This window comes from Macrotis lagotis, chromosome 6 (genome assembly GCF_037893015.1).
Source record: "Macrotis lagotis isolate mMagLag1 chromosome 6, bilby.v1.9.chrom.fasta, whole genome shotgun sequence".
NCBI classification, from domain to species: domain Eukaryota; kingdom Metazoa; phylum Chordata; class Mammalia; order Peramelemorphia; family Peramelidae; genus Macrotis; species Macrotis lagotis.
This window is the reverse complement of record NC_133663.1, coordinates 48,998,265-49,010,496: the sequence shown is the minus strand read 5'-3', so window position 1 is coordinate 49,010,496 and position 12,232 is coordinate 48,998,265. Positions and strand designations below refer to the sequence as shown.

Here is a 12,232-nt window from a genome sequence, read left to right as displayed (position 1 = left end):
ACATTCTATGGGGAAGGAAGGTGGAACTGGGAAACAACCAATTGGCCTTACATTTAGCAATGAACAGACAACAGTTTTAGGGAAATTGCCCTTCTCTTCCTAGAGTAGAAGATTCAGAAGGAGAAAATAATGCCTAAATTATCTTTGCAATTGTTGCCAGTGAGTTCCTTAAGCCCAGCCCCTTACCCCCCACTCCTCATTTCCTAAAACTCAAAGGTCAAGAGCAAAAATAAGGCACAAGAACTGTGGGTCTCCATCAGAGAGCCCTTGTACAGCGCAATATTTGAGATGTATATAATACACATTCTATCACCACCGTGGGTTTCTTTTTATGCCGTTACAAAATTTATTATTGGTGTTTCTTTCTTTTTCTGTCTTTTGTTTTTGTGTTTTCTTAAAAAAAAACAAGACAAAGGTTGTGCGCTTTAGACAAAGACCATCACTTAGTTTTACACGATTCATCCAGAGAAACTGACACCTCACACAAGTAATTTCGCCTAAGCGGCCTGAGCACAATGACGTCACCACGAACAGCCTTCCCACAACCCCCGAGAAATCACAAGCACCCACAAGATTCAACAGGAATGAATGACAATGGCTTCGAGGGAGGCTGGAAGTGGAGGCAGGGGAAGATGGGAATCCGCATCTTAAAGACTTGGGCACATAAAGGGAAAGGACAAGCTAATCATTAGGCCACTCTTTCCTCCCTCCTTTTTTAAAAAATAGTATTTCTTGGTGGCCTACTATGGATCTGTATGCACCTATGAGTGCATACTGACATACACACCCAATCCTATATTTTGCACACTCGTTTCCTGTAGTAGTGTACATATATCACACGTGTATCTTGGGGAGGGCTCGTGTTTTTTAAAGATCCCCTTCAATTCTTGAAGGATTGGGGGATTTTAGAGAAAGGGCGATATTTTGTTTGGAGGGCAAAGAGGGAAAAGAAACCAGGCAAGAAATGGTGAGAGCGAGCAGGTTGCCGCTCGCAGGCTGCCCATTTACCCAGAAATCCCGGGACTCTAAAAAATCTAAACACTTTGGTTCATTGATACAATCTTGGGCGAAGAAAACAGAAATCGATGAGAGACAGTTTGGCATCAGGAAGGCCAACCCAAGCAGTGGGAGAGGGAGCTGAGGGGGTGAAAGGGAAGGGGAGGGGAGGGCAGGACAGGGCAGGGCAAGGCAGTAGAGGGGCGGGCTTGGGGGAGGGGGAAAGAGAACAGGCCAACCCCTTAGGAATCGCCTGCAGGCCTGCTGTCCTCCCTCCCCCTAGGAAAACATACAGTTCCCAGCCTGATGACAGAGCCTCGGCCATTTATTTTACCAGGCTTCCGGCTTCTTCCAAGTACCAGGGTTTCCCCCATCAATCCTTTCATTATTACTATTATCATTCTTCTCGGCTTTTCTGTCTTTCTTTGCTTTTTCTTTCTTGGTCCCTTTAGGAATAGCACCCAGAATCTATGGTTCCCCTTTAATGAAGGGGGGGTTTCTTCCATAGGCCACAGCAGCCTGGGGTCCAGGGGTGTGTTTGTATGGGCGGATAACGGTGCGTAAAGGGGGAAAGTGCGTGTGATCAGATAAAAATAGCACTAGATCTCTGGATTTTGGGATGGCTGGGGCTCCCTTATAACTTCTTTGGGGACCTACAGCCCTGGCGCTGCTTACTATTGTCTTTCTCTCTCTTTCCTTCCTTCTCTCTCTCTCTCTTTCCTTGCTCTCTCATCTCCCCTTGCCCCTCTCTAGTAACAGGGCCTAGCCTCGCAGTTCGTGTGAGCAGCAGCCGCCGTGGCCGCCGCCGTGGCCGCCGCCGCCGCCTCCGTGGCCGCCGCCGCCGCCGCCGCCTCCGTGGCCGCCGTGGCCGCCGCCGCCGCCGCCTCTGCCGCCGCCGCCGCCGCCGTGGCCGCCGTGGCCGCCGTGGCCGCCGCCGCCTCCTCTCCCGAGTCTGGTGACGGAGCCGGACTGGGAGGAGCCGGGAGCGCGTTGGGCCCGGAGCTCTGACACACGTACCATTCGCTCAGGTTCGCCGCCCGCGACGAGGCGCCCGGCTCCGTGGGGGCTGCAGCCGAGCCGGGGGGGTCCCGGCCGGAGTCCGAGGAGGGCGACACCAGGGAAGGGGTGGAGGAGTCGTACCCCGAGCTCGGAGGAGGAGACTTGCAATGTACTTTCATGTGTTTCCTCAAGGAGCTGGGGTGCGTGTACGATTTGTCACAGCCTCTCACTTTGCAGTTGTAGGGTTTGTCGCTGGTGTGCACGTGAGAGTGTTTCTTCCTGTCGCTGCTGTTCGCGAATCGTCTGTCACAGCCTTCAAATTCACATTTGAATGGTTTTTCTCCTGAAAGAATGCAATTAACGATTACATACATTAGTTAGGGGGTGGGTTAGGAGCCTTCCTCTTTCTCTCTGTCTCAGTCTCTCTGCAAAACAAAAAACAAAAGATTTCCCCCCCCCCCAAAAAAAAGGGGGGGAAGGAGAGAAGAAAAGAAAACCCCTCCACATGGCCCCAGGACTTTCAATCTCCCCCCTTCCCCTCCCCCAAAGGAACCAGCTCACATCCCTTGATAAATAGAGATCTATTAACCACTCCCCTTCCCCCCCCCCCCATCTACGGTTTGGGAATTGGGAGCTTGGGAGAGGGAGATGGAAAGAGAAGGTGACTCCATCTTAGTTGAATTTCCAACGTCTACAATCCCAATGGATCCATCTCCTCCCCATCCCCTCCCTTGAGTTGCCAAAAATCCATTCTCCTGAACCGGAGTCCACTTTCTATCCTTGGAAAAAAGCTTGGCAGTGAAGCCAGAATCAACCCAATTTAAAGTTGTCCCTCAGACCCAAACGCCTTCTTCCTCCAGTCCAAATTGTTTGCTAAAGTGGGTTTTGTGCAAATGACAAAGCGGTCAGATAATTTAAAGACCAACTGCAGTTGCACACTGCGTGTAAACAATGTGTATTCTGTCTTCGGGGAAAGGTATTCTGAACTCCTCAGTGGGCAATGATTCACTTCTGAGGCTGTTTTCACGTGAAATCCATTTCCCCCCCCCTCTCTCGTCTACCCCCTGAGGGAAAACATTTAAGCAGCATTCTTCAAATCTTTCCTAAATAATCCTCTATCTCTCTATACTGGAATGCATGTAATAATATTTTATTATATGAGTTACAACGGCCTTCCGAAGATATTAACATGTGCTACTTGGTTTTATTGTCAATGGAGTGTTTAAAAGACAGATTGGTCTCCACTAACCGCTGAAGGCAAGATCTTAAGTGCTGTAACTCCTAAGCAGAGGTGAAGGGGCCAGGCCTGCCTGCCTGGTGTTAAAGTTAGAAGGAAGGCCTTGCAATGAATAACTATCTCCTCCATGGACGGAGAGGGAATCCCATTGAGGCCAAAGTAGCCTCCAAACTGTCACCCATCAGGCCAGGACCCACCTTCACAGAGGCACAAACAGAAATCCTATATTCTGGAGAATAAGTAAGGCATTTTCTCAGCTTGGATGTTTAGGTGTGCCCAGGAACCAATGGAAGGTGATCTAAAATGATCTGTAGAACCTATTGACAAAATATTGTGCCAAATAATGGTCAGTTATGCTTTGGTTTACTCCTCCTCAAACAAAAGGGATTCCTTATATGCAACCAGGGAATTGCAAAATATAGAAATTGCAACCTTTGCTTGGTCTCATAGTCAGTGCTGCCAAGTCAAGTAAGGTGTGTGAGTGGTGCACCTAAAATATAGTTCAGAATATGCTTCCAGAGGCTGCTATACTATATACAGATATTATATACTATCAAAATATAGTTTGGCATATGATACCAAAAGTTACTACACTGTATAGAGATATTGTATATTATCAAAATATAGCTTGGTATATGATACCAGAGGTTTCTAACTATATATAGATATTGAATATTATCACAATAAAGCTTGGCATATGATACTAGAGGTAACTGTACTGTATATAGATATTGAATACTATCAAAATACAGCTTGGTCTATGATACCAAAGATTACTATAGATATAAATATTGTATACTATTAATGAAGGCCAATCCCCATTCCCTAAATCCAACCTGCCCCCACTTCACCATAAAGCCATTTCCAGGGGAAAAATATGTTCCCATGAAATGATCTAGATTTGGTTTGGATGTTAACAAAGCCTTACTTAACAAGATAAGACTTCTAAAGGGAGAGTTGGAGTGTATGGGTTTATATCTAATTATCCATCTCTCTCTCTCTCTCTCTCTCTCTCTCTCTCTCTCTCTCTCTCCCTGCTTATCCATCCATCTATATAAAATGTAGGTCTATGCATTTATTGTATGTAAAAATGAACGCCTTTAAAGAGTAACATCCCTGGGCAGTTCTTCCCCCTGAAATTTACTTTGTAATTGGAATTTTCCCCCATTGGTGCCTTTCATTTTTCACTTATCACAAAACAAACCCTTTTTTTAGGAAAAAAAAGATGGCAGAATAAATCAGTGTCATCATTGGCCACTTGTTCTCTCTTTCTCTCCCTCTCTCCCACTGGTCCAATTCGTATGGATCACCAAAAAACTTTGTTTTTCTTTTTTCTTTAAAAAATAATTTTTAGAAAAATGACAAAATCAGTTCTGCAAAGGAAGGAAAAGCTTCACTGGGAAAATAGATTGGGGAAATCTAAAGGCTATATTTTCTCCCACCAAAAAAAAATCTTCTTATGACTACCTAATTAGAGTTTCCCATAAAGAAAGAATGATTTGACCTCCGGCCGTGGAGCCAAGTCAACAAACGCTGGAAGAATAGGAGGGCAGTAGAAGCCAGCGGTAAGGAAGGAGGCCCCTGGGAAGGAGGACCCATGAAGGCAGTGCCTGGGCCCGCGGAGTTACGGAGCAGGTAAGGAAGCCAGGCCCAGCGGAGGGGCTGCAGCTCGTTCTTTCTCTGGAGATCCAAACCCTCAGCCTTAGCGGCCCTGCTTTCTTCTCCTTCGGTCCCGGGCAGCCAGTCTGCCGCTTCTAGCCTAGCAGTCTTGGTCTGGGCCTGGGCCTCGGGGGTCCGGGAAGCGTCTCTGTCCCGTTGGCCGGAGAGCCGAGCAAGCGAGTGAGCTCCAAGCGCAGTCTGGGGGAGCAGATGTGGCCTGGCCTGCCGGGAAGGCAGGCAGGGCGCGGATCCCCGATCCTCCGAGCCTGCCTTTGGAGGCGCTCCGCCGCACTCCGGGTGGAGACTCCGGCTCCTCCCGCCTCTGCTGGGCCTCCACAAAGGTCCCGGGCCTGGCGGCCGAGCCGGGCCGTCCCCTTTGGGGCTCCAGGGACCCGCCTCCCGCTGCAAGCTGCCGGGCCAAGTTAGGAAGTCTGGGGCGGCCCCTCTGCAACCGCCATTTTATCGCACACTTGTAGCTGGGCACAAGTATTTAGGGAGAAATCGTACTCGATCGGTTTTATTTTTCCTGCTCTATGGGACTCCACCTCGAGATCTTTCCATTTGGCTCCAGGAACCAGGGGAGGGAAGAGAGACCCGGTGGGAGGGGAGGTTAGGGGCCTGAGCTTCAGGAGACAACGAGAAAATGAAAGCTACACCGCCGAGCAGGGCTAGCTAGGGTCCCCCTTCTCTCTCCTCCCCATCCCTATCGCCCCATTGTTCCCGCTGCCTCCTCCTAAGCTCCCCAAGGTAAAGCAAACCCCTCGGTGCTGCCGGCTTAAGGTGCTTTTCAGTTCGATCCCTTATCTAAAGAGCGAAATTCTCTGGATCTCAGGAAGTCCCTGCTTTTCTCTACTTCCCCGGACTGAAGGAAATGAAACGTCATTAATATTTGAAAAGGCAATTATTTTCCTGTTGAATCTAGAACTGTCCTCATGAATAATTTGTAGCCAGTTCTATTGCAATTTCAGAAACATTTTGGTGGTGGGTTTTTTTTTTTTTGACAACTTAGGGTGTTTAGTAGAAGCGCGGGAATCCGCCAGGCCCTGTAGGATTTTTACACGGCGCGGTAATTAATCACAATGGAAGCTGAAAGTGAAAAGTGGAGACTTAGAAATTTGTGCTTAACAGCCCCGAACCTAGGCTCTCTGCGACGCCCTGAACTTGCTTCTTTGCTGTAGGTCAATCTCACTAAGAATTTAACCATTTTCTGCTTCAGAGACTTCAAACAGTGGGCCGGTAAAGAGCAGTAAAAGTTTGTTTACTCAAGGAACGCGCTGTCATTAAGGATGAGTTGGCCTGTTAATGACTCTTTCTACCTGCTCCGAGTCGACTAGAAGGCAGCAGAAGGTGTCATTCTTACCACTTGGAGCAGAGGGATTTCTTTTGAACCCCTCAATCAAAATAACACTTGGAGGCGTGGTGCTAGATCCAAGGTCTGCGTAGAAGCCAAAAAAGATCTCGAGAGGGGAGACTGTGAAAAATAGTCAGCCCAAGGAGATGCTGCTTTCAAGGAAGAGGATGAGGCAAGTAGGCTCTAAGTTTGGCCTGGGTAGGGGGAAAGGGGCGGGGGGGGGGGGGGGGGGAGACGGGACAGAAATTCTCCGTAGTGTTCTTCAGATCTATGGCTGGCCCTACCCTGGGAAGAAGGGAGAACTTTGTTCGTTCTCCGAAGAAGTACGAAGTCGCGATAGCTAGGCAGACTCCGGATAATAAGTTACTCTATAAAAATAGAGGTGATGCAGGAATAGGGGTGGCTAGGGAGATGCAAAGGGGGAGGGGGAGAGAAGAACTATATTGGAATAGATTTCATTCTCTCTTCTCCCTCCCCTTTTCTCTTCCCCTCCCTCCTATTTCCTCCCTCTAATCCCCCTCCCCTGAAAAATGGGGGAGGGGGGCTCCTGGTACTTGAACAGGGATAAAAAAAACCTTAACAGCTAAAGAGACTACAAATACGGGCTGCTAAACTAATTAATACAACTTCACAGGCTGTTCCGGGAAGTGTGAAAACTTTCTCCTTGCAATTTCATTAATTATAGATGCTTCTGGCCGGAGGAGTTCAAGCTTTGCAGGATCTTCCATCCAGCGACTCTCCTCTCTGTTAACTAGAACTAACAGATGTGTTTGACACATGTCCCCATTTCACTTAACAGTTCAGTAAATGACATTTCAAGCAGATAGGCCCAATTGTTCCTAGGCTCTGGCTAGGGATGAGGTTTCACAAAATGCGTGGGGTCTGTTGTCTCTGCGAGTCTAAAAAAGGGGGGGGAGGACTTCGAAATTCAGATACGCATGATTCTTCAAAGTCCCCCTAACATCATTTTTTTTATCTTGCTGAACCCTAGAGCAGGCAGCAGTGAGCAAGAAGCACCCATTTAAAGGCAGGAAGAGTTCAGCCACAGGAGTCAAGACCGCCTGGAAAAAGTTAGAGGCCCCATTGTTCACTCTTCGCTTGCGAGCTCGCCACACCGATTTGATTTTTTTTAAACAGCCTCCATAGCCTTTAAAATATTTCAATCGTGTGAACACACAACTCATCCAAAGGGACATACACATCCTCAACTCCCCCTCTGACCCTTCCCAGAACAGAAACCTCTTAGCTACGCCCTCAGACTCCAAAACTTGAATGAATCTAAAAATAGAAAAGCGGAATTAATATTTTATGGACTTTGGCACAGGGGGAAACACAAATACAAGAGTTGAAAGCCAACAGCGAGGGTACACACAAAAATACACCACTTGCTTGCATCATAGTGGCTGAACAAGATAGAGAGCGATGAATACTGACCTGTGTGAGTTCTTTTGTGTATTTTGAGATTTTCTGATCTAGCAAACACTTTCCCACACCCCGGGAAAGGACAGGGGAAGGGTTTTTCCCCCGTGTGCACTCGGATGTGGTTTACAAGTTTGTATTTGGCTTTGAAGGGTTTTCCCTCTCTCGGACACTCTTCCCAGAAGCAGATGTGATTGCATTGCTCCGGGCCTCCAACGTGCTCCACCGTGACGTGGGTGACCAACTCGTGCATGGTGCTGAAAGTTTTGTTGCAAAGTCTTTTGGGCGCTTGGTCCACCTCGATCCACTTACAGATGAGCTCCTGCTTGATGGGCTGCCGCATGTAGCGAAAGAAGGCTCCGGGGCCGTGGTGGGGAGCTAGGTTCACGTTCAGGTTCATGCCCCCGTAGTTATGCAGAGAAGCTGCAGCAAAAGGATCTGTCCTGGAGGCGGGCACTTGAGTGAAATGCTCGGACCTGGCGTACATGTCTCCAGGTAGTCCCAGTCTTATCTGTCCGTTCAGATGGCCACCTGGGGAGGCCTGGGGAGGCGGCTCATGGAGTCCAGAGAAAAGAGAGTGATGCCCAGCTTCGGGGTGGTGGTGGCCATGGTGTCCAGAATAGCTACCTGTTGTTGAGACAAACAGTCCGTGGTGAGAATTGGGAGCAGGGGGCTGCTCGTTTAGCCCTGGCATCATGGGGGCTGGCAGATCTCTGCGTATTAAGAAGTCCCTACCTGCTGTAAGCGTCTGAGCGGGGTGAGAGACAGGGTAAGGCAGAGCTGGTGGAGGAACTGGGCCAAACGCTCCGGTTGGACTACCGACCACCTCAGCGTGGCCTCCTGCCATAGAATGAGGAGGAGGAGGAGGAGGAGGAGGTGGAGGAGGAGAAGGATGATGGTGGTGGTGGTGGTGGTGGTGGTGATGATGATGGTGTCGGTGGTGGGGATGAGGATGATGGGCAGGGCTGAGTTTGAGGGCCGAGGGATGATGGTGCCCCATGTGTTCGGCTCGGAATGGACTCGGCCCTAGGCGGGATTCGGCAGCGTACTCCCCAGGGTGCGAGGGAGCCATTGAGTGGGGGTGACCGGCGAACCCCGGGAAGCCTGTGACGCTCTGTGGGGGATGGTGGTGATGATGGTGGTGATGGTGATGATGAGCCCCTGCCAAGTCAACTAATCTCAGCGCCGGGTTCCGTTTGGAGAGTGCAGCTGGTTCCATCACTGGGCTCCCCAAAGCCTCCACACTCATGGCTTCTAACGCCACAGTCACCTGACAGCGGGGAGGAGGAAAAGAAAAAAAAAACTTTTGCAAAGTTTTTTTTTTCAAGTTTTGGCTTTTTTTTCTTTTTAATGCCTACGTGGAATCCCATACGCTTGAGAGGCAGCAGCAGGACGCAGGGAGATACTGAATAGAGATTCATGGACACGGCTGCAGCCCAGAGAGCTAAACAATTACCCCACCCTCTGATTGGCCGGCGCCGGATGATTGACGTCATTGATGACAGGTCCTGCTGGAGACTGAAAGGCTTTAAGCTGGAAGGGGAAACACACACACTCACACACACACATACACACATGCACAGAACACACACACGCACACACACACAGACATAGTCTCATTCACACTGCACATGCGCCCTGACTGGGGCACCAATTCTTTTCTTTCGCTCTGTCTTCCCCCCCCCCACACAAGTCCCTTCTTAAAACACTTTTGGTTTTGTAGCATTCTTTCCCTCCTTTTTTCCCCTTTGCTCGCCTTTCTTTTTTTTCTTTTCCTTTACATTCTGAGTTATGCCTGATATTTTCATTAAGAACATTAAAAAATAAAACCCTGTTTAATTGACAAATTCAGATCTGCTCCCAGGTCCCCTGGCTAAGCCGAGGTCTCGGGCCACTGAAGGAGCAGAGGTTGGTCACGGAGCTAAAACAGCCCCGCGGCGGCTATAGCTGCAGTGGGAAGACCTACGGAAACTTGGGCTGCTTCTGGGAGCTCCTTCAATTCTTTTCTCAGCTTGGGGAACTACGATGAGCTTAGAGACAGCCATAATCCGGTTGAAATTAGGCAGCAGCTGGAGAGTAGGCTGGCACATCCTCACATCCTCTGCCTTGGAAATCCCTGTACTTAACTTGGTTATCTGAGTCTCTCTCTCTCTCTCTCTCTCTCTCTCTCTCTCTCTCTCTCTCTCTCTCTCTCTCTCTCTCTCTCTCCCCCTCTCTCCCCCCCTCCCTCTCCCTCTATGTCTCCACTCCCCAGGCAGAAGACCTGAATAGCAAACCCAGAAGATCAGTGTTCGTGCCTGGCCCCCGGATGACGGGGGGGGGGGGGGGGGGGGGGGGTGCAAGGTCATCCACTTTCCAGTTTGTGGCAGTCTGGAGATGGTTAGTGTCTACTCGTTAACAGGACAATACCCAGAGGTCTTTGTGACACAAAATGGGGGCAAAGGAAGCTTTTCCAAAAGTCTGATCGAAAATAACCTCCTAAACCCTACCCCATTTCCAGCTCCAGGTCCTGCTCCTCCAACATCCCTTCTCTCAAAACAACAACCAACCCACAAAAAAAAAATCCAATATGTGCAAAACAAAAGAAAGAAACAAAACTAAGCATCCGGAGAAGAATGTGATGATCCCAAACTTTCTTTCCCTCTTCTCTCCTCCCCACACTCCAAGTGAGGAAATGCTGGCGGTTTAGAACCTTTACTCGAAGGAGAGCTACTAGATCGGCTTCCTTGCCTGCCAATACCCTGGCTAACTTCAGGGGCGTTCGCCTCAGAAGCCAGGATTTTTGTATTTTTTTTTAAATCACGTTCATTTTCATTTCCAGAAGCTACCCGGGTCCCATCCATTAAAAAGCATCTGACTCCACAGTCTGGAGCGAGGGAAGGGAGGGGGCTCCCTAGAGCGAGGACAAGCTGCGCTCCCCAGCTTCGGAGACAGAACTCCCCTGGGAAGCGAAAGCTGGTTAAGTTTGCTCACTGACACTTGTTGACTACATGCCTAACTTCTCCACGGTCCGCCCCCTCCCCCACCTTGCTAGTGGGAGAGCTTTCTTTCTTTTCTTTCTCATTCTCTTATTTTCTTTTTTCCCCTTGCTTCCTTCCTTCCTTCTTTCCGTCCTTCCTTTCTTCTTTCTTTCTTTCCTTCCTTTCCTTCTTTCTTTCTTTCTCTCTTCTTCTTCCTTTCTTTATCGCTTCTGCTTCCTTCCTTTCTCTCTTTTCCTTCCTTCCTTTCGCTCTTCCTTCCTTCCTTCCTTCTTTCCTTCCTTCCTTCCTTCCTCCCTTCCTTCCTTCCTTCCTTCCTTCCTTTCTTTCTTTCTTTCTTTCTTTCTTTCTTTCTTTCTTTCTTTCTTTCTTTCTTTCTTTCTTTCTTTCTTTCTTTCTTTCTTTCTTTCTTTCTTTCTCTTTCATCCATCAGATCCCCTTGCCGAGGATGACCACCACCAGGATGGAGGATGGCGGCCCACTAGATTGCTCCTTCTGCGGCTAGAGATCAGGAACTTCAGCGAGGAGATGCTCGCTGTCTGATTCCCATTCTGTGCAGTTAAGTGGCGGAGAGCTACTGGTGCGTGAAAGTAGCCGATGAGAAACCCGTTAGGTTAAGAGGGAGCTGAGTGTTGAGCAAGCAATGAGGTAATTTCCTTTGTCTGCTTTTACCGGATGGTGCAGTCTTCAATGCCTTCCGATTTAAAGGGGCAAGGACGGAAACCACCATCCACCGCTAACTAGCTTTAGGACAGGCTTCAGTAGGCGAGGAAGGGGGCCCAGAGACCGACTGTCCGACTGTGTGCTTGTTCGACTCTGGCTGACTTCAAGCAGTTCTGTCCCAAGTGCAGAACTGCTTACTTCAGTTTCCAACTGGAGGTTGGTAAATGGAGAAAGAAATAAGAAAAAAATAGACTCTCCCATTTGAGATGAAATAACTATTTTCTTTCTTGGGGTAGGGGTAGAGGAGAAAGGATAGGAAAAAAAATGAATGTATAGTGAGCCCTCCTCTCAATGAATGAGGACCTTTCGTGTATGCTTCCTGCTAAGTCAATTTCTTTTGTTTTTAAAAAAAGATCCAAATCATTGAATGCATTTCTAAATCACAGGCAGATTCTTGTTAACTTTGGTCAAATAACTTATTGTTCACTTTTTCTCAGGATACTCTCTGCACGATGCAATTCAGCACAGGGATTAACTCTTAGAAGAATTTCGTTGGGCCTTAACAAGCCCGAAGCATTCCACTGTCAGGGCCCCCAAGAGCTTAGCAAATCTAACTCTCCACTCCCAATCGATGCCCCAGTTGAGTTTTTAAAGTATGGGAGCCTATCGGACAGCCCAGGACTTCTCCATGATAGTTCCCTCATTAAACAAAGCATCTGTAGTGAGTGTCTTACCATATGGAATTTTGAGGGTAGATGTTAGGATCTGTTCTCTCCTTTGCTCCTCACCCCCCACCACCATTTTCTCTTACTTCGTCATCATCAACAAACCTGGATCTGAAGGAACTTTTTTTTTTTCAGGATGACTTTCAGATGTTGGAAACTGTTTCAGAAAGGAATGTTCCATCCTTGGCCATATTTAAAGTTTGGG

At 48.5% G+C, this 12,232-nt stretch overlaps 1 protein-coding gene across 1 annotated transcript; it reads right to left on the bottom strand.

Annotated features, from left to right (window-relative positions):
• Nucleotides 1–1,745: 1,745 nt before the first annotated feature.
• LOC141491642 (zinc finger protein ZIC 4-like) lies at nucleotides 1,746–8,910 on the bottom strand. The gene is made up of 2 exons (XM_074192535.1): nucleotides 7,677–8,910; nucleotides 1,746–2,338 (listed from the first exon to the last, which is right to left on the bottom strand). The coding sequence occupies exons 1-2, from the start codon at nucleotides 8,908–8,910 to the stop codon at nucleotides 1,746–1,748; spliced, it is 1,827 nt and encodes a 608-aa protein (XP_074048636.1).
• Nucleotides 8,911–12,232: the final 3,322 nt, after the last annotated feature.